This window comes from Saccopteryx bilineata, chromosome 3 (genome assembly GCF_036850765.1).
Source record: "Saccopteryx bilineata isolate mSacBil1 chromosome 3, mSacBil1_pri_phased_curated, whole genome shotgun sequence".
In the NCBI taxonomy this organism is placed as follows: Eukaryota; Metazoa; Chordata; class Mammalia; order Chiroptera; family Emballonuridae; genus Saccopteryx; species Saccopteryx bilineata.
Genome location: NC_089492.1, coordinates 309,828,524 through 309,850,847, shown reverse-complemented (window position 1 = coordinate 309,850,847; position 22,324 = coordinate 309,828,524). Strand labels below are relative to the sequence as shown.

Here is a 22,324-nt window from a genome sequence, read left to right as displayed (position 1 = left end):
TTTCATTGTAAAAAAGTTGGTCATCTTATTATTACATAACCTATAGCTTATGGAATGCAGATGCTGAAGGGCAGGCACGTGACATGTACCCCTGAAGTACTCTGCTGCTAGCAAGGTCTTCAAGTTCAGAAACCTTAGGCTCTGAAGCTTCCCTATGCTGATGTGATCCACTGATGGTACAAAATGGGGGACCTGGCAGCACCAGCTCCATGGGCCCCCTGCGGGGCAGCCCACAGAATGAATCTGCATATCTTCAAAGAGGAAAATCCACTAGTGACAAAAGTACAGAAAAGTGCAACTTCCTATTTTCACCACCAAAACTTTCCAGATCATATGTAACATAGTCAAAGATATGCAGCGACTTTTCAGACGACTCTGGGGGAGCCACAGATGCTCCAGATATTAGGTCACAGCATAAACAGAAAACTCGAGGTTTGTTTTGCTCTGGATGATACCTTTGGATTAGAAAACTCTCATCCAACCTGGACTCAGAAAGGGAACCAACGGTTCACCAGGAAGTGGATACCAAAACGACCAATGGAATTCTCCAGAAACTAGCAGTGGCCAAGGCCTACCTGCCACATAAGGCCAATGCCTCTGAAGACAGGCATTGCAGCGGGGTGGAACAGCTCCCTGGCTGGGCTGGACCCCCCACCCCCTGGCTCTCCCCAGACCCGGGTGAGTCTTGAAAACCAAGTGGCATCTCCAGCCCTGAGCAAGCCCTGGAGGAAGCGTTCCTTCTTATTCCTTATGAAAGCATCATACCCATCTCCAAAATCCTAAAATACCCTCCCTGCTGGCATCCCAGATGGCAGAGAAGCTGCACAGGCACTGCGGGAGGAAGGTCGCACACGGTCCCTGCCTCCTTAGCAGGGGACCTGGCCAGCCACCCAAGGACGCCTCTGGTTGTAAGCACCCCAAACAGCAGTCCTCAGGAGGAAGAGGCCTAGGGCCACGTGGCCGACTCTCGGAGGAGTGGCCCAGAGGCCACCATGGAAGGACCTGACTCACCCTCCCTCCAGGAGACTGGAGGTGGACAAGGGGCTGTTCCCTCTCCCTGGGGTCTTACAACCTGGCCTGGGACACGCTGGTCGACCCACACTTCCATTGTTCGGGGTAGGGGGGTGGCGGGGAGGTCTGGCCTTGGGAAGGCCTCGGGCCGGGCCACTGAACACTGGGCCTGTGGCGCGCGCGGAGTCCTCACCTCTGAGCCGGTGGTGCGACTAGCCTCAGCGGTGACACTCCTGTGGCCCAAGAATCCTTGGGGTTCACGGGTCCTTCTCAGGGGAGCCAGGCCCGGAGCAAGCCTGAGTGAGGGTGGCTCCGAACACCAGCTGAAGCACTAAGCATAGGCTCAGGGGGTTACTGGAGTAGCTGGGGCTCCCCACGTTGAGGAGTCTTCCTGAGGACACAGCCCTGACACTGGAGCTGGCCTGGCTCCCGGAGGACAGCGGACAGAGAGCGGCGCCCAGGCCTGAGCCCAGCAGTGCGCACGCGCGCTCGCACACAGACGCCTTCTGACCGGAAGTCAGAAGGTCGACTTCCTAGGTCTTCCTGTGCAGGGCTGTCCCGTGTGCCCTTGGCCGGGGTTCCCGGCATGGACACGCCACCGTACAGCCTGATGGGTCTAAAAGGGGCGGCGGAAGCAACGCAAAAGGAGAACCTGTTGCTGGAGAGCAGGTGAGAGGCTCTGGAGAGCCTGGAGATGGTGAAGATCCTGGATGGGTTTGAGGGGATCTGTGCCAGGTGACTGAGGAGGCTCAAAAATGGAAGGAACTTACCAAAGCCAGAATCCAAAAAGGGAAGTAAAAAGATAAACTTATGCTGACCTGTGTAGTGGCACAGTGGATAAAGCATTGACCTGGAACACTGAGGTCACTGCTGGTTAGAAACCCTGGGCTTGCCTGGTTAAGGAACATAACAGGAAGCAACTACTATGAGTTGATGCTTCCTGCTTCTTCTCTGTCTCTCCGCAGACCTGAACTCCATGGAAAAATCTTTCTCTAATCACTTCAAATGGTTTGAGAAGCAGAAGGAGGTGGTCAAAAGCTACCACACAATGAAGAAATGTGATGAGGATTACATAGTAAAAACTGAGAAGAAAGGCCAGAGATTCGCTGACAGCCCACAGAAGAGAAACTTAAGCAGGCAGATGAGGAGATGGCCCAGGACCAAGGGAAGGCCTTGGCCTTCCAGGTGAGCCTGTGGGAGGGACAGGTGCACATCCACTCGCTGGAGAAGACCATTGAGCGGAGAACTAAAGAAAACAGTGAACTGACCAGAACCCAGGATGACCTCATTTCCAAGCTGGAGAAGATCTGGTATGTATGTAAGTCCCTGACCAGTGCTTGCCCCTCCTATCTATCCATCTGTCTGACTCTGTGTGTTAGGTTTCATGTTCTTCTCTCTCTTGACCTCAACTTGTTTTGAAACTAGATTGCTTTTATTTATTTATTTATTTTAGCAAGAGAGAGAGACAGACCAGAAGGGAGAGAGATAAGTACCAACTCATAGTTGTGGCACTTTAGTTGTTCATTAATTGCTGTCTCATACTTGCCTTGACATGGGGGGAGCTCAAGCCAGTGACCACGGGGTAATGTCTATGATCTGATGCTCAAACTGGCGACCCCACGCTCAAGCTGGTGAGCCTGCTCTCAAGCCCGGACTCTAGGGGTTTCGAACCTGGGTCCTCAGCATCCCAGGTCAACGCTCTTATCCACTGCTCTATCACCTGGTCAGGCAAAAGTAGGTTGCTTTAAAAATAAGACTAAATAAAGTTTCCCTTAAGTTAAAAAAGAAAGAAAGAAAAAAACAGATGATTATAATGTTAGTTAAACCATGCTGCTGAAAGTGAGGTCCGGGAACCACTAGCATTACCTGGATGCTTGATACAAATGTAAATAAATGGATTTAAATTTGGATAAACTCAAATCAGAATCACCAGGGCCCCAAAAATCTGTTTTTTTAGAGACTTTATTTATTAATTTTAGAGAGAGAAGCAAGAGAGAGAGAGAGAGAGAGAGAGGTAGAGGAGCAGGAAGCATCAACTCCCATATGTGCCTTGACTAGGCAAGCCCAGGGTTTTGAACTGGTGACCTTAGCATTCCAGGTTGACTCTTTATCCACTGTGCCACCACAGGTCGGCCTGTTTGTTTTTTCTTTTCTTTTCTTTCCTTTTTTTTTTTTTTTTTTTTTTTTTTTGCATTTTTCTGAAGCTGGAAACAGGGAGAGACAGTCAGACAGACTCCCGCATGCGCCCGACCAGGATCCACCCCGCACGCCCACCAGGGGGCGACGCTCTGCCCACCAGGGGGCGATGCTCTGCCCATCCTGGGCGTCGCCATGTTGCAACCCTCCTGGGTGTCGCCATGTTGCGACCAGAGCCACTCTAGCGCCTGGGGCAGAGGCCACAGAGCCATCCCCAGCGCCCGGGCCATCTTTGCTCCAATGGAGCCTTGGCTGCGGGAGGGGAAGAGAGAGACAGAGAGGAAAGCTCGGCGGAGGGGTGGAGAAGCAAATGGGTGCTTCTCCTGTGTGCCCTGGCCGGGAATCGAACCCGGGTCCTCCGCACGCTAGGCTGACGCTCCACCGCTGAGCCAACCGGCCAGGGCCAGCCTGTTTGTTTTTTCGAAAAAGCTCTCCAGGTGATTATTTTTTGACAGAGACAGACAGAGAGAGGGACAGAGATGAGAAGCATCAAGTCTTCGTTGCAGCACCTTAGTTGTTCAATGATTGCTTTCTCATATGTTCCTTGACCGGGGGTGGGGGGGCTCCAGCAAACCTGGTGACCCCTTGCTCAAGCCAGAGACCTTTGGGCTCAAACCAGATCAGCCTGTGCTCAAGCCAGCAACCTCGAGGTTTTGAACCGGGGTCCTCTGTGTCCAGTCCAATGCTCTATGCACTGCACCACTGTCTTTTCAGGCTCCAGGTGATTCTTAGGCATACTAAAGTTGGAGAAGCACTGACCTAAATCACAGAAAAATATGCAGCGCTCTTCATTTTACTTTATAAAGCTAGCATAACTTTAATACTAAAATCTAAAAACAATGATAGAAAAAAGTTTCATCTTTGACAATTAGATCAACAAACTAAGTATTAGCAAATAGAATTCAGCAATATATCCAAAGGATACATTAAGACTAAAAATGATTGGCCTGGTCAGGTGTGGCACAGTGGGTAGAGCGTCGGCCTGGGACACTGAGGACCCAGGTTCAAAACCCCAAACTCACTGGCTTGAGCACGGGTTCATTCGGCTTGAGCATGAGTTCACCAACTTGAGCGCCAGGTTGCCAGTTTGAGCGTGGGATCATAGACATGACCGCATGGGCTCTGGCTTGAGCCCAAAGGTCACTGGCTTGAGCAAGGGGTCGCTGGTTTGGCTGAAACACCCCCACAGCCCTCCATCAAAGCACATATGAGAAAGCAATCAACGAACAACTAAGGTGCTGCAACTATGGTTGATACTTCTCATCTCTCTCCCTTCCTGTGTGTCCCTGTCTGTCTCTCTCGCTCAGAAAAAAAGAAAAAGAAAAAGACTAAAAAGGATTGATTCCACAAAGATGGTTCGATATCAAAAATATCAACAAGTGAAAACTTGTTTGGTAAAATTCAGCAGCTCTGAATACACTAAAATACATTGAATTGAAAGCTTCAAATAGGTGGCATTGTACAGGAAAAATAGGTGAACTATATAGTATATGGATTATCTCTCAATAAAGCTGTTATTAAAGAACGTCTTTGACCTCTGGACAACAGGAAGCTGGGGAGGCAAGGTAGAAGGCCGATGGCATTAACAACTGGGTTGCGATATTCCACGGAGAGAGGGCAGACAAGGGAGATTGGAGTTTCCAACTCCCAACTTACTTTACTGCTTTAGTGTTGAGAGCTGGAAGCCAGGAGGTGAATTGGTGGGCTAGGCCAAGAGAGGAGGTAAGAGCCACTGGATGTCAACAAGCAGAGCTGCACCCTCAAAGTGGGCAGGGTGCTTATTTTTTTCTATTTTAAGATTTTATTTATTGATTTTACAAAGGCCAGCAAGCCCAGGGTTTAGAACCAGCGACCTCAGCATTCCAGGCCTTTATCCACTGTGCTACCACAGGTCAGGCAGACCAGTGCTTCTTAACTCTTACAGAATTAAGCTCTTCAACTGCCAAATTAAGCTCTTCTCAGCAGGAGTAATTGAGGAAGTCTGGGGAAAATGGAACCTTTTACAACAGTTCTTCACTGACAAGCCACTTCAATCCTGCCCCACCTCACAACCCTCTCAGGAACGGTCCATCTGGTGTTACTAGGCCTTCTGAAATCCTGGCTCTCCAGGTGAGGGTCTAGCTTCCTCGTCCTGTAGGACTCTGTTCATTCAATTTTTTCAAGGCGTAACGTTGTTCATTACATTCTCTTATTAACTTTTTGGAATCTTTACTGCATTGTAAAAACCATATGTTTATTTACTTATTTACTCAGCTTTTGACTTTGCTAATCTTATTTCTATATCATTAATTTCTGCTGTTAACTTTTTTCTTCTTTCTACTTATTTTGGATTTCTTCAGGCCTTTTTATAGCTTCTTAAATTGGATATTTAGCTCATCAACTTCCAGCCTTTTGTTAAAATGTAATTTAAAATTAATTTACTGATTTAGCTCTCTCCCACCAATTTGATATTTATACTGCTTACTTTTTTTTTTTTTTTTTTTTTTTTAAACAGAGCGAGAGTCAGAGAGAGGGATAGCTAGGGACAGACAGACAGGAATGCAGAGAGATGAGAAGCATCAATCATCAGTTTTTCATTGTGGCACTTTAGTTGTTCATTGATTGCTTTCTCATATGTGCCTTGACCGTGGGGCTACAGCAGACCGAGTAACCCCTTGCTCGAGCCAGCAACCTTGGGTCCAAGCTGGTGAGCTTCGCTCAAACCAGATGAGCCTGTGCTCAAGCTGGCGACCTCGGGGTCTCGAACCTGGGTCCTCTGCGTCCCAGTCCGATGTTCTATCCACTGCACCACTGCCTGGTGAGGCTAAATGTGATTTTATTTTTAAGTGATAGGAGGCGAGATAGACAGACTCCCACATGCGCCCTGACTGGGGTCCACCCAGCAACCCCCATTTGGGGCTGATGTTTGAATCAGTCAAGCTGTCCTCAGTGCCTGGGAACAATACTTGAACCAGTTGAGCCACTGCTGCGAGAAGGGAAGAGAGAGAAAAGGGGGAGAGAAGCAGATAGTCACTTCTTATGTGTGCCCTGACTAGGGATTGAACCTGGGACGTCCGCATGCTGGGCCAACGCTCTGTCCACCAAGCCAACCATTCAGGACCTAAATGTGATTTTTAAAAATATCCATTTGTATGGCTTTTTTGTGTGTGATATTTTCATTGTTCCTATCTGAATTAACTACATCGTGGTTATAGAACATGGTCTGTATAATAATTATTTGAAATTTGTTGAGGCTTGTGCTGTGAATTACTGTATGAACAATTTTATATTCTGTCTGCTTGAGCAGATATCTGTTCTCTAATTACTGAATATAGGATTCAGCATATGTCCATTATATCAAGCTTGTTTGTTGTGTTCAAATCTGTATACTTGTTTTTCCGCTTATCTGTGGGTTCCTGATAAAGGTGTCTTAATTTTTCACAAAAATATTGGATTTGTTCATTTCTTCTCATAGATCCCGTCAGGTTTTATATTTCTGAAGTTATATTGTTAGGTCCATGCAATTTGTAATCTTTATGTCTTCCTCATAAATTCTCCATAACCTCTTTATCTCAACATTTTATTGCTGTACCGTGTGCTGTATCTTTTGTTTGGTATTTGCCTGGTACAAGTTCCTCCTTCCTTTTATTTTAAGTCTTCGTGTGTCCTTGTGTTTTAGATGTGCCTCACATAAATAGCAGATAGCTGGATTTAAAACCATTCTGTCTTCAATATTTGTCTTTTAACTAGTAATATTTAGTTCATTTGTAAATAGTTGTGATTACTAGTTTATATGGATTTCTAATATTTTATCTTCTGCTTGTCCCATTTTTTCTGTATTTCATTTTGCATTCTTTTGGGTGGATTTTTCTTTATTTTATTTTTTATTTTTTGGACAGAGATAGAGTGTCAGAGAGAGGGACAGAACAGACAGGAAGGGAGAGAGATGAGAAGCATCAATTCTTTGTTACAGCACCTTAGTTGTTCATCGATTGCTTTCTCATATGTGCCTTGACCGGGGGGCTCCAGCAAAGCAAGTGACCCTTGCTCAAGCCAGTGACCTTGGGCTCAAGCCAGCAACCTTTGGGCTCAAGCCAGTGACCGTGAGGTCATGTCTATGATCCGACACTCAAGTCAGTGACCCCACGCTCAAGCTGGTGAGCCTGTGCTCAAGCCGGTGGCCTTGGCATTGTGAACCTGGGTCCTCTGTGTCCCAGACCGGTGCTCTATCCACTGCTCCACTGCCTGGTCAGGCTGTATTATATTCTGATGTCAGCAAAAAATAAAATTTGATTGTATGACATCATTGAAATTTTGTATTTGACCTGTAGAGAGCTATCATTGTTTATCTTAACAAATACAGAAATTATAGATTGTTCCTATAATTCAGGGGTCGGGAACCTTGGCTGAGAGAGCCATAAACGCCTCATATTTTAAAATGTAATTCCATGAGAGCCATACAATGACCCGTGTACATTATGCATTATCCAATAAAAATTTGGTGTTGTCCCGGAGGACAGCTGTGATTGGCTCCAGCCACCTGCAACCATGAACATGAGCGGTAGAAAATGAATGGATTGTAATACCTGAGAATGTTTTATATTTTTAATGTTATTATTATTTTTTTTAAAGATTTGTCTGTGAGCCAGATGCAGCCATCAAAAGAGCCACATCTGGCTCTCGAGCCATAGGTTCCCGACCCCTGCTATAATTGATAATTTTTTTAGTAGATTCCTTAAAATTTTAACTTGCATCCTTATCAAAGTCTGAAAGTTCAATATTTTTAAAAAATTGATTCATTTTAGAGAGAGAAAGGGAGAAAGAAAAACTTTGGTTGATTGTTCCTCTATTTATACATTCATTGGTTGATTCCTTTTTTTGACAGAGTGAGGCAGGGAGAGAAATAGGAACATGGAGCTGCTTCTGTATGTGCCCTGACCGGGGAATCGATCTGGCAACCTCTGGCTTCGGGAGGATGTCCAACTGACTGAGTGAGCTATCTGGCCAGAGCTTAATTTTTTTATTTTTATTTTTTTCAGAGAGACAGAAAGAGGAAGGGGGAAAGGGAAGGGAAATATTCATTTGTTGTTCCACTCAGTCATGCATTCTTTGGTAACTTTACGTGTGTGCCCTGGCCAGGGATTGAACCCGCAACCTTGTTTTGGGATGATGCTCTTAACTGACTGAGGTAACCAGCCAAGGCCATTCATTGGTAGATTCTTGTATGTGCCCTGAACAGGGAGCAAACCCATGACCCTGGTGTATCAGGACGATGCTCTAACCAACTGAGCTATGTGACCAGGGCCTAAAGTTCAATATTATGTTATCATCTTGTTGATGTGAATACTGTATTGCTAACTTATGTGTATTGTTGTCCAATATTTTAGTTCTATTTCAGTTTTTTAACTTTACAAATTAAGCATTGTTATTGTTTTTTTGTATTTAGAAAATGTTCACCTTTTTTCTGTTTGCATAATGCCTCACCTCTATTCTTCCAGTGATCTTTCTGGTGGAACTCCTATTACCTTTATGTGTTGGACTTTCTCCCACTATCCTTCATGTCTCTTTTTTCTTTCTTTCTTTTCTTGTTTGACAGAGACAGAGAGAGGGACAGATAGGGACAAACAGACAGGAAGGGAGAGAGATGAGAAGCATCAGTTCTTCGTTGTAGCACCTGAGTTCATTGTTTGCTTTCTCATATGTGCCTTGACTGGGTGGGAGGGCGGTTATAGCTGAGTGAGTGATCCCTTGCTCAAGCCAGCGGCCATGGGGTCATGTCTATGATCCTGTGCTCAAGCCAGTGACCCTGTGCTCAAGCTGGTGAGCCTGCGTTCAAGCCGGATGAGCCCGCAATCAAGCCAGTGACCTCAGGGTTTCAAATCTGGGTCTTCTGTGTTCCAGTCCACCGTTCAATCTACTATGCCACCACCTGGTCAGGCCTTTCCTATGTCTTAATCTCATTTCAATACCATGGTTTCTCTGGGCTTCTTATTGGTAATTTCTTCAGATTTGTCTCTTTTCCTAGTTTTCTAGTTGATTAACCCATCCATAGATGTTTTTATCTTAATGATTTTTTTTTTCTTTTCTAAAAGTTCTTTTTGGTTCTTTTTCAAATACTATGATCATTTCTGAGAATCTCTTCTTCCTTACTCTTAATTTCAACTCCCTCTTTCTGTCTTTATATTAAGCATATTTATTTTATATTATGTACTTGATAATTCTGTGTGTTTTATGACTTCATATTCATTGAAAGTTTAGCTGAGGAAATTCTATAAGGCCTGGGTAGAGGTTGGGTTCCCCCAGAGATTATTTGTATTTTTGACAGCTTCTGGGGGCAGGGTGCTATTGACCAAGCAACCATTTTTTAAATTTAAAAATTTTTTTATTGAGTTTAATGAGAGGAAGCGGGAGAGAGAAAGATTCCCGTAAGTGCCCTGATCAGGATTTGAAGCGGCAACCTCTGCTTTTCAGGATGATGCCCCAATCAGCTAAACTATCCAGCCAGGGTGCAAGCACCTTTTTTTTTTTTTTTTTTTTTGTATTTTTCTGAAGCTGGAAACGGGGAGAGACAGTCAGACAGACTCCCGCATGCGCCCAACCGGGATCCACCCGGCACGCCCACCAGGGGGCGATGCTCTGCCGCGACCAGAGCCACTCTAGCGCCTGAGGCAGAGGCCAAGAAGCCATCCCCAGCGCCCGGGCCATCCTTGCTCCAATGGAGCCTTGGCTGTGGGAGGGGAAGAGAGAGACAGAGAGGAAGGAGGGGGGTGGGTGGAGAAGCAAATGGGCACTTCTCCTATGTGCCCTGGCCGGGAATCAAACCTGGGTCCCCCGCACGCCAGGCCGACGCTCTACCGCTGAGCCAACCGGCCAGGGCCAGCAAGCACCTTTTTATATTAATCTCCATTTGGGTTTTTCAGACTATGCAGTTTATGTAAATTTGAACTAAAATCCTACACAAGAGAGGGTCTGGGGTTACAAATTTTCAATAAAGACACTATTTCTCTCCTATCAGAGACAGGACTTATCTAACTCTTTCATGGAGGTTATAGCCCTTCAACTTTCTATGTATGGGATTTCCTTTTCTCTCATGGATCCAAGGCTCCGTCTTTCACCACCTTTAAAACCAAACTCTCCCAAGGTCCTAGAGAGTGGCAGTTGCCTCAAAGCTGTTGCTAGCTTTAACATTTGCTATCTATCTGAATTCAAGCTTAGGCTTAATTTTTGGCCTCTTAAAGATTTCCCTTAATTTATTTTAAGCTCATTCATGCATTTTAAGAGGATTGTTAAAATATATTTGATTTTATATTTTAGGTGTCTTATACTACAGTGTGTTTTATTTGTCTTATGTTACTGTCACATTGCCCAAATGAAGTCCTCCTGGGTCTTCTTCGATCTGTGCAGTCAACCTCTGCTATCCCCAGCAATCCTTGCCACATAACCCTCCTTAGGCTCCTAGGCCACCTGAATAAAAATATATGACATATGTCAAGCTTTAAGCCCCTTGGTAGACTTCGTGAAGTAATTAACTATTCCAAGTATTTAAGAGATATGTGAGGAGGTCACCAGTTAGCAGATATTTAACCACTTTGCCATAATCAGTGAATCCACTATTTCTGAGCAAATTGTCCCAATCTGGTGTAGTTTACTTGCAAGAGGCACCAGGCAGAGAGGATCAGGGATTCCAGCATTTACATTTAACAGTGTTGAGGGAAGGCAAGACTGGGAGTTGGACACTTTTTTTATGGCAAAAGTCAATTTTCATTGAACTGACTTTATTTACCGCCACCATTTTTGCCCTGGCTTCATAGAGATCAGACCTTACAAAGACCAACTTCAAGAGGAAGGTAGGCCAGGAAAAGCAGTGTCAGCAGTCACCATCAGCCAAATACCGGAAGTCAAAGAACACTAGTCTGGTGAGGGAACATGTGGGAGATGTGAGGAATGACCACATTAACCTTCATCAGCCGGAAAAACTTCCCCAATCCAGAAAAACAAGAGATCTTTGGGTCCAGTTACATTAGCAGTTGCTGCATTTACCTCTTTTAATGGCAACTTGCCAGCCAGGGAATTCTACTCTGAAAAACCAGTGATGTTAAAACAAATGAGCAAAGTCTTTATTTCCAAGAGGAATTACCTGGCAAAAAGGTTTTTCCTCTGTTTATTTATATTCCTCTCCTTTTGGCTTTGCCCCCCGGAAAGCTGTGGATGGATCTTCAGTGACTTCCGTTTCCCTTTATTTTCAGGTTTAAAGACAAGTAGAGCCCTGCTGTGGATCCTGGAGACTGGGAAAGCTATCTTGAAGCCGATGTACAGGAAGTAGGCAGGGGTGGGCAAGATGGTAATAACAATGAGGACTACAAGCAAGACTTTAGTCCAGGATGGATAATCTTGGAGCATTTCCTTTGACTGTGAAGAAAGGGGAGGAGAGTTTAGAATGCCCCGGTTTTCTGAAGTGGGATGCAGATGAGGATAGGAGATGAACCAAAGCAAGAGACTAGATAACTGAATCCCCAAGGAATCAGGCAATAAGATGACTGAGTCCCAGAGGCAAGAGTGAAGTGAAAAGTCTCCCCTGTGGGCTCTGGGGTCTGGGGTCTGCAGAAGGAGGCTCACAATAGTTGAGTCCCAGGCCCAGTAGGTGATGGTATTCATATACAGATGAATCACGGTGCATATTAACAGGACCAGCAGCACAGTCGGACACACAAAGCACCACAGCCAATGAAAGCTGGAGGAGACTGGACGCTCCATTATGACAGTCAGGTCTGCAAGGAACCTGGGAGCAAGGGTCATAAGGCTTTGGAAGGGCCATTCAGGCCTTACCCAGCCTTGAGGGAGGGGTCAGTCCAAACCTAGCCTAGGAGAGAGCCCTTCACTATCCTAGACCTTTCTGTTCACCTCCAAACCAGTCTTCTTGTCTAATCTAACCATTTTCAACCAGTGTGCTCACTAAATTTTTTTTTTTTTTTGAGTGAGAGGAGAGGAGATAAACGGACTCCCACATGTGCCCCAACCAGGATCCACCCAGCAACCCCATCTGGGGCCGATGCTTGAATCAGCCGAGCTATCCTCAGCGCCTGGGGCCAACTCTCAAACCAATAGAGCCACTGTGAGAAGGAAAAAGAGAGAAAAGGGGGAAAGGGAGGGGAAGAGAAGTAGATGGTCGCTTCTCATTTGTGCCCTGACCAGGTATTGAATTTGGGATGTCCACACGCTGGGCTGACACTCTATCCACTGAGCCAGGGCCTGGAAGAATTTTTGAAACATGCAATGCCTGACTATTTAATCAGGGGCACTGACCTCTTTTCCCTTAGATTGTCAAATTTAAAAAGTGACAGAGGGGGCCCTGGCCGGTTGGCTCAGTGGTAGAGCATCGGCCTGGCGTGCAGGAGTCCCGGGTTTGATTCCTGGCCAGGGCACACAGGAGAAGCGCCCATCTCCTTCTCCGCCCCTCCCCCTCTCCTTCCTCTCTGTCTCTCTCTTCCCCTCCTGCAGCCAAGGCTCCACTGGAGCAAAGTTGGCCCGGGCGCTGAGGATGGCTCTGTGGCCTCTGCCTCAGGCACTAGAATGGCTCTGATTGAGGCAGAGTGACGCCCCAGATGGGCAGAGCATCGCCCCCTGGTGGGCGTGCCGGGTGGATCCCAGTCAGGCGCATGTGGGAGTCTGTCTGACTGCCTCCCCATTTCCAACCTCAGAAAAATTAAAAAAAAAAAAAGTGACAGAGGGGCCCTAGCTGGTGGATCAGTGGATAGAGTGTTGGCCTGGCATATGGACATCCTGGGTTCAATTCCTGGTCAGGGTACAAAAGAGAAGAAGAAACCATCTGCTTCTCTACCCCTCCCTCTCCCTCTTCTACAGCCAGTGGCTCAATTGGGTTGGCCCCAGCCAGGTATTGGCCTCAAGCACTAAAATTTGCTCAGTTGATTCGAGCATCACCCTCAGACAGGGTTGCCAAGTGGATCCCGGTAGGGTAACATGCAGGAGTCTCCCTATCTCCCTTCCTCTCACTTAAAAAAAATATGACAAGGGCCTACACAACAATAGCTGTCCGATGTAAATGAACGAAAATCAAACCTTTTTATTATCAGATTGGCAAAAAATATAATGTGTTTTTTGGTAGGCAGCAGAATTTTAATAATTAGTTTATGTGTGCCATGAGATGAAAATGGTTGAAAATCACTGCTAATTCATCCCTTTCCAGGCTAATTTCTGTCCCAGCCCCAGGCTTTTTTTTTTTTTTTTACAGAGGCAGAGAGAGAGTCAGAGTGAGGGAAAGACAGGAACGGAGAGATGAGAAGCATCAATCATCAGTTTTTTGTTGTGCATTGCGACACCTTAGTTGTTCATTGATTGCTTTCTCATATGTGCCTTGGCTGTGGGCTTTCAGCAGACCAAGTAACCCCTTGCTTGAGCTAGCGACCTTGGGTCCAAGCTGGTGAGCTTTTGCTCAAACCAGATGAGCCTGTGCTCAAGCTGGTGACCTCGGGGTCTCGAACCTGGGTCTTCCGCAACGCAGTCCGACGCTCTAGCCACTGTGCCACTGCTTGGTCAGGCTCAGCCCCAGGCTTTTAAAAAAATGTTTCTATCCTTTTCACCTTTAGGATGAAAACCAAGTTCCTAAATATAGTTTCTTCAAGCCCATATATCCAGCTTTCCTTGGGATACCTTCATAAACCCATTACATGTGCAAGGCAGGCCCCTTCTGCCTAGAATGCTTTTCTCTTTCCCTTGATAAACTCCCGTCTTCTGTCTAGATTCTGTTTGGGCGTCCCCTTCTCGCCCAACTCTGCAGGCTCCTTTAGCTAACCATTTGTGTTTCTACAATGCCCTTTGTTGCCTCTCTCATAGGCTGACCTCCCAGCCCGAGGATCTGGACTCTGAGTGCCCACCTCTTTGGGCTCTGAGAGAAGACACTAACTATGCTTTATCCCAGTATCCCCAGCACTCACCACAAGGCCTGCTTGGCACAAGGGAGGCCCTAAGAAATATTTGAGATAATAAAAGAATGAGCAAACTGATGCCAGGAACCACTATCACCTGGAAATGCCACCACCCTTGGGTTACACAGTGCTTCTCAAATATTAGTGTGTATACAAATCTCTTAGCGTTTTTGTTAAAATACAGCTACAGATTCAAAGGTCTGGGGTGGAGCCTGAAGGTCTGCATTTCTTTCTTTTCCTGCATTTCTAATACGTTTCCAGTCAATGCCAGTGCTACTGGTCCACTTTGAGAAACAAGGGAGTACCAGTTTCAGATGTCAGGCTACCCTGGTTAAAGTAGGGCTCGGGAGCTCCTAGGCCTTGATAGAGACTTTTCACCACCTTACCATTTTACATCTGTTTTCTTCAGAAACCAGCCCAGCCTGACCAGGCGGTGGCGCAGTGGGTAGAGCATCGGACAAGGATGCGGAAGGACCCAGGTTCGAGACCCCGAGGTCTCCAGCTTGAGCGTCGGCTTGTCTGGTTTGAGCAAAGCTCACCAGCTTGGACCCAAGGTCGCTCGCTCAAGCAATGGGTTGCTCGGTCTGCTGAAGGCCCACGGTCAAGGCACGTATGAGAAAGCAATCAATGAACAACTAAGGTGTCGCAACGAAAGAACTAATAATTGATGCTTCTCATCTCTCTGTTCCTGTCTGCCTGTCCCTGTCTATCCCTCTCTCTGACTCTCTCTCTGTCTCTGTAAAGTAAATAAATAAACAAACAAAAAATTAAAAAAAGAAAAAAAGAAACCAGCCCATGTCTTTCTCCTTCTCGTGGAGCTGTCCACAGCCCTGGGATCTGAGACTGACTGGTGAGAGCAAGAGGGGCCAACGCTCCGTAGGTACCCTAGCTGTTTGCAGGCTTGGAAGGAGATCCTAGGCTTGGGACCTCACCTCCTGGCCCCGTAGATCCAAGCTATGGCCACGTTCTCCATGATGAGAATGAAGAAGAGGGGCAGAGATGCCCAGTAATCATCCAGCAGGTTCACGTAGTAGCTGCCTGAAGGACTAACAAAAACGAGGCTGCCCAGGAACATAGACACACAGACACCCACTGGAGAAAAGAAAATAAGACTTGGATCAAGGTCAGAATTCAAGCCAGCTATATGAGCCCCACTGGGGTTAAGCTAAACAATGGCCTTAGGTGGGAGTGGGGTCATAGGTCAGAGTACCTGTGAGCAGCTTCATATGTTTCCTAAAGGGAGAGAACGTGTCCCGAAGAGGAGTGAGGATGCCCTGCATGACCCCCAGCATGGTGCTCAGCCCCAGGGTCACCAGAAACAAAAAGATCATGATGGCCCAGAAGGTGGATCCAGAAAACACTGAGATGATGTCAGTAAATGCCACAATGGCCACACCTGGACCCTCCATAACCTGTAAGTGAAGGGAGGGATGGTAAGGGCTCAGAGCTCGGTCCAGAGAGTCCTAACTCAATTCTTGTTCCCTCCCCTAGGAAATTCTCTGTAGCACTGTTAATGGACATTATTACATGCCTCTGCCTTTGAGGCATGAGGACTTCGTACAACAGCTCTTTTGGGTTGGGCTGAACAGGCATCTGTGAACTCTAGTCCTTGAAGCTGCAGAAGCTATAATTTCATCAAAAAAGGAGACTATGCTGAGGTCGCCGGTTCGAAACCCTGGCTTGCCTGGTCAAGGCACATATGGGAGTTGATGCTTCCAGCTCCTCCTCCCTTCTCTCTCTCTGTCTCTCCTCTCTAAAATGAATAAATAAAAAATAAAAAATTTAAAAAAAAGGAGACTAGGTCCTGGATGGTCGGCTCAGTGGTAGAGCGTCAGTCCCACATGTGGGAGTCCCAGGTTCAATTCCTGGTCAGGGCACATAGGAGAGGCGACCACCTGCTTCTCCCCTTACTCCTCTTCTGCTTCCGCAGCCATGGCTCGCAATATTGATTCGAGTGCATTGGTCCCAGGTGCTGAGGATGTCTCTGAAGCCCCTTCCTCAGGCAATAAACATAGTTCAGTTGCGAGCATGGCCTCAGATGGGCAGAGCATCCACCCCAGATGGGGGTCACCAGATGGATCCCAGTCAGGGCGCATGTGGGAGTCTGTCCCTATATCTCCCCTTCTCTCACTTAAAAATAAGGGGGGGGGGTTGACCTATGGTGGTGCAGTGGATAAAGCGTTGACAGGAAATGCTTAGGTCGCTGGTTCAAAACCTTATGCTTACCTGGTCAAGGCACATATGGGAGTTAATACTTCCTGCTCCTCCCCCTTCTCTCTCTCTCTTTCTCTCTCTCTCCCTTCTCTAAAATGAATGAATAAATTAAAAAAAATTTTTTAAAGACTAAACCCATGCCTGACTAGGTGGTGGCACAGTGGATAGAGTATCACACTGGGACACGGAGGACCCAGGTTTGAGACCCCGAGGTCGCCAGCTTAAGCGTGGGCTCTTCTGGTTTGAGCAAAAGCTCACCAGCTTGAGCCCAAGGTCGCTGGCTCGAGCAAGGGGTCACTCAGTTTGCTGGAGCCCCCCAGTCAAGGCAGATATGAGAAAGCAATCAATGAACAACTAAGGTTGCCGTAACGAAGAATTGATGCTTCTCATCTCTCTCCCTTCCTGTCTGTCTGTCCCTATCTGTCCCTCTCTCTGACTCTCTCTGCCTCTGTCCCCTCCCCAAAATAAACAAACAAATAAATAAATAATGATTTTTTTTTAAAAAGGGGAGACTAAACCTTATCTTGGTTATCCAAGCTGCTGAGAATTGCCTTTCTGAATTCTACAGACACCTGAATTTTCTAGTGCACTGGGGGATTGGAGGGGAACTCTAGGGCCCCATCCCCAACCCTTACCTACCTTCTTCAACTGCCCAGATAATTCACATTTGGACAGATAGGGTAGGATAATTCTTTTGGCTTGTTCAGGGAGGCTGCCAAACCATATGGAGAACATGTAGTTCATATCCTGATACACATATTTTGGGATCTGGAGCTCAGGAGGCAGTACCCCACTCTTTACCAGATCCGTCACTCTCTCAGCGTTCCTGGGGACAGGGGTAAAAGCATATAAAAACATTTGGGCCTTTAAGATAGCTTCTCCTCTCATATTCTAGATGGGAAGAGAAATCACTAGCTTAGTTTCCTATCTGGTTGAAAGAAATGCCTGTGCTGCCCTGACCAGATAGTTGAGTTGGTTAGAGCAGTGGTCTCCAACCTTTTTTGGGCCATGGACTGGTTTAATGTCAGAAAATATTTTCATGGATCGGCCTTTAGGGTGGGATGGATAAATGCACAAAATAAAATTATGCAACCAGTGTAAAAACTGTGGTATTTTTAAATATAATTGTCGAACTTACAAGACAAGTGTCAAGAATGAGTCTTAGACGGATGTAACAGAGGGAATCTGGTCATTTCAAAAAAATAAAACACTGTTCAGACTTAAATATAAATGAAACGGAAATAATGTAAGTTATTTCTTCTTTCTCTGCAGACCGGTACCAAATGGCCCACGGACGGGTACCGGTGCGCGGCCTGGGGGTTGGGGACCACTGAGTTAGAGCATCGTCCCAAAACGCAGAGGTTGTGGGTTTAATCCCTGGTCAGAGCACATACAGGAACAGATCAATATTTCTGTTTTTCCCCATTTCTCTCTAAAATTAATTTTAAAAAAAGTAAAGCCTGTACTGAGGTCTTGAGAACCCTAGTGTACACAGCCGAATTACTTCCACAATCACAAAGGTGTCTTTGTGAGACCAGAGAATTTCTGACCTAAGGGGACCCCTGGAAGGGTCTCTCCTGCAGTATCACCGAGGCTTTTAGAACCCTTATGTCCTAGACAAATTCAGGATAACATTAAAGCTCCCCGGCTTTCTTGACCTGCTAGCCTCCGACCTCTTAACTCACCAGTGTCTTCACATCTTACACTTCAACCACACTCAGCTGTTAAACCCTCAACTTGCCACACTGTCTGTTGTCTCAGTATCTTTGATACGTGGTGTTCTCTCTGCCCAAAACTACCCTACTCTGCCCCCACTCAGTCTACCCCAGTTCCACCCTCGCACCCATTCTGTATGGAAAATTCCTGCAAATCCTTCCTTGGCTCACTGCACTCTATTTACTGCCATGGAAAGCTGAGCAAGATCTATTTTTATAAGGTTGAATCAACTACTTGCAGAAAGTAGCATAATATGACCCAATTTTTTAAAAAGTGGTATATTTTTATATATAGGTCTATGAACGGAAATAGTTGAAAGAATACTAGCACTGGTTATTCAGGAGACAAACTCAGCTCAGAGCTGCCTCCACTGGGAATTCTCTGACTGCCCCAGGAAGTTAGAAGCTCCCTCCTCTGTGTCTCCTGTCATCTGATAGCAGTTACCATCCAGTTTGTGATTATCTGTTCATTTCTTCTAAAGACTGTGACTTTCCTGAGGGCAGGGATGATAGACTGATTCACCATTGGCTGTGTTTCCAGAACTCAACACAGAGGTGATAGATAGGAGATATGTTTTTTGTTTTTTTGTTTGTTTGTTTGTTTTAGAGAGAGAGAAAGAGACAGGAAGGAAGAGAGATGAGAAGTTTCAACTCTTAATTGCAGCTCCTTAGTTGTTCATTGATTCTTTGTCAAACGTGCATTGACCGGGGAGCTCAAGCTGAGCCGGTGACCCCTTGCTCAAGCCAGCGACCTTTGGGCTCCAGCCTGTGACCATGGGGTCATGTCTATGATCCCACACTCAAGCCAGCAACCCTGCACTCAAGCTGGTGAGCCTGCACTTAAGCTGGCAACCTCGGGGTTTCAAACCAGGGATCTCAGTGTCCCAGGTCAATGGTCTATCTGCACTACCACTGGTCAGGCAGATAAGAGATGCTTTATAAATAAATGTCTGGTAAGTATTTTTTATTTTTTTTATTTTAATTTTTTATTCATTCATTTTAGAGAGGAGAGGGAGAGACAGAGGGGGAGAGGGGAGAGACAGAGAGAGAGAAGTGGTAAGTATTTTTTTAAATGAATGCCACAGGAGAAGAAAATAGGGAATGGGTGCTCGGGTGCTGTGGGCCCTTTTTTGGTCTAATGGTTCAGCTGAAGGTATCCCTGAATCTTTCCATGGCAGTCTCCAGTTAATGGGACAAACACACCTTTAAAACCTCCAAGTTTGGTGGTTTCCTAGTTTAGAAAAGTAGCTCTTACAGAGAGAAAGAGATTCAAGTGTTTCTAAGGTTTAGGATGCTCCAATTTGAGGGACCCATATTTACTGAGCCAACATCCCTGAGGGATGGGGGCCTAGGCAGGAGTTGAATGAGCTATTTCTAAAACTTTGGTCTTTGTGAAGATCTCCATAGGAAAGGTTGGGCTCACTTCTGGTAACATGATTCATTGTTCTGTGTGGCCAGGTGGCCCATTATGGCAAATACAAACACCGTGACCGTCACTGAGGTAACCAGGTTGACGAGAGCCACGGAAAAGGCATCCAAGATGCAGTTGTTGGACTGAGCGACATATGAGCTGATTGCAGTGAAGCTGCCGAAGCCGGAGCCCATGGACAGAAAGAGCTGGTTCCCTGTCCGGCGCCACACTTCCACAGAGTACAGAGATGACACCTGAGGAGGAGGAGGGCTGTGCTGAGTGCGACCGAAAGTGGGGCGAGGCATGCCGTGATAGAGACGGAAGATGAGGAGAAGGGAGTATAGGGGGGAACTAGGGCGGGCCTCAGTCAGACTGACAACTGTATTGTCCCGGACACCCCCATTGGGATAAAAGGATTAAAGGGTAGGGGACACCTCACCTTGACAGCCAAAAAAGTACTGATACCAAATGCCGCTCCTTTCAGCATGAGACTCCGGATAAGGACAACAGGAAGGATGATATAGGGAAGGACTACTAAGACATACAGCATCTGGGTAGGAATAGGATTCAGAAGGAGAGTTCAGCAAAGGCAAAAACGGGCATAGTAAAATAAAAATCTGTTGGGAATCACGGGTCAGATTAGGAGGAGTGAGAAGTTGGAGACCTACAGGCATCACGTTAGGAGAATGTTAGGGGGTCTCAGGTAGAAGGGAGTCCATCAGATCAGTAGGTTTGAGGGTAGCTCACCTTTCCGGTGGACTTGAGCCCTTTGATCATAGAGATACAGATGAGGAACCAGATCACAAGGAGAGAGATACTGAGATGCATGACCGGCAGTCCACCTATCTCAATTTCATCTGTGACCTTCAATACTTGCCGGTACCAGAAGTACACGGTGGATGTTGTCTGCCCACATTCAGGATCTGAGGTGAACTGGCCATGGAGGAAACTGCAAGACCAGGTGCCTCCCCCCCTTCCCCTCCACCTCCTTCTTCCAATCCCCTTTCATCATCTTCCTGCTCATCCCTGTTCTCTCAATGATCCTCTTCCTTCCTTCCCCTGTCCTTTTCTCAGCCCTCCACCTTGCCCTTTTCTTCCCTCTCTTCTCACCAGAATCACTGGAGTTCTTCAGTAAGGGGCACAATGCCCAAGGCAGTGGGAACTGGAAAGACTGAACCAAATAGAAGAGGCTCCAAGCCATGAGCACACTGTAGTACAAGCCCACGATGAAGCACACCTAGGGGCCACAAAGAACTCTGGAGGCAGGGGAAGAAAGGAGGCCAGCACAAGGGGTGTGCGGATATTGACAGGACTGGGGACCTGAAGGGACGTGACCCACGGAAGTGAAATCGGGACCCATTCCAGGACAGGGGTTGGGGTGGGGGTGGCCAGCCCAGGGCTCCTCACCATGATGCTGGTATACCCCAGTCCGCCAATCCAGGGGCTGATAGCCTTCCACACAACAATACTGCCCTGCCGCATCCTCTGACCAGCTGCCATCTCCAGCAAGAGGAGAGGAACCCCGACCAAGAACAGCAAGAAGACGTAGATGATGAGAAAACTCCCTGCGCAGAGGATTCAGGAGGGGCTCTGAGAACCATCTGATTTTTTTAGTGCCTGGACTTTTTCTGGAATCCAGGAAAATAAACTCCCTACCAGTGACCTCCCTCAGGGCCACAGGCATCAAGTTTCAACTATTTCCACATCCCTGGCCCAGTTCCTAGAAGACCCAGATACCTAGCTTCTACTGTTGCTGCTGACTCAGACCTCCAGTCCCACCATTTTTATGAATCCACGTATTTAGATATCCTGCTCCCACCCTCCCGAAGGTCCTAGGTGTTCACACACTTGGCTCCTGCCCCATTCAGGATCCCTCATATTTCAGAGACCCTGGAGTAGCCAGGACAAGCCTCTGGCTCCTCACCCCTTCATGGGTCCAAGATTCCTGATCCCCAGGCTTACCACCTCCGTTGTTAAAACACAGGTAAGGAAAGCGCCAGATGGTGCTCAGCCCCACAGAGAAGCCCACCTGGGCAAGGAGGTACTCAGTTTTATTGGCCCAGGATGGTCGGTCAATGGAGGCTTGATCCTTTGGATCCTTATCTTTATCTGGCAAAATACTTGAGAGGGAGTCTAAATTATCATTCTCCCCATTGAATTCCTCAAAAGGCCACAACCCAGCCTCTATGTCCTGGGAAGATGAGGTATTAACAAACACCAAACTGGAATCTGAAGATCTAGACTTCTGGGGAGTCTCATCAGTAGACAAAAACTCAGGCTTTGCAATCTGGGAAGATGAGGGAGTAGCAGTCACGGATTTGGAATCTGATGATTTAGACATCTGGGAACTCTCATCCTGGACCTCCATGTTTTCACTAACAGTCATCATCCTGGGTGGGCTCTAGTTCTTGCTTCTGCGGGGATGGGGCCTCCTTCCTTCTTGACCTTAAGGACATCAAGAACTTGAGACTTCAGCTGTATGAACTAAGGGAAGATGATATTAATCTTACAAGAACCTCTGAGGCCTCTCCAACCAACCCTTTTATCCTTATGTAGATAAGAACATGGAGTCTCCACCCGGTAAGAGATACCAAGAGTATGCCTGCCTCTAGAAAATAATAATTGAAAAGTAAAACCTTCGACAATAATACCAAAAGGCATATAATGCCTAGGAATAATTTTAACAAAAGGTGAGCAAGACCTTTACACACAAACACACATAAACTATAACACATTATTGAGAAGAAATAAAGAAGACCTAAATAAATAAAGGGCTATAACATGCTCATGAAAGTCTCAATAGTATAACAATGTCAATTTCCCCCAGTTTGATATATAGATTCAGTGCAATTCCT

The 22,324-nt window shown here is 46.5% G+C and overlaps 1 protein-coding gene across 1 annotated transcript; it reads right to left on the bottom strand.

Moving 5' to 3' along the window:
• Positions 1-1,362: 1,362 nt before the first annotated feature.
• Positions 1,363-21,837, bottom strand: SLC6A16 (solute carrier family 6 member 16). Its single transcript, XM_066266679.1, has 11 exons — positions 21,432-21,837; positions 20,877-21,034; positions 20,580-20,706; positions 20,217-20,392; positions 19,482-19,723; positions 16,983-17,169; positions 15,340-15,541; positions 15,062-15,221; positions 11,803-11,965; positions 11,324-11,595; positions 1,363-1,627 (listed from the first exon to the last, which is right to left on the bottom strand). The coding sequence occupies exons 1-11, from the start codon at positions 21,835-21,837 to the stop codon at positions 1,363-1,365; spliced, it is 2,358 nt and encodes a 785-aa protein (XP_066122776.1).
• Between the last annotated feature and the right edge of the window lie 487 nt (positions 21,838-22,324).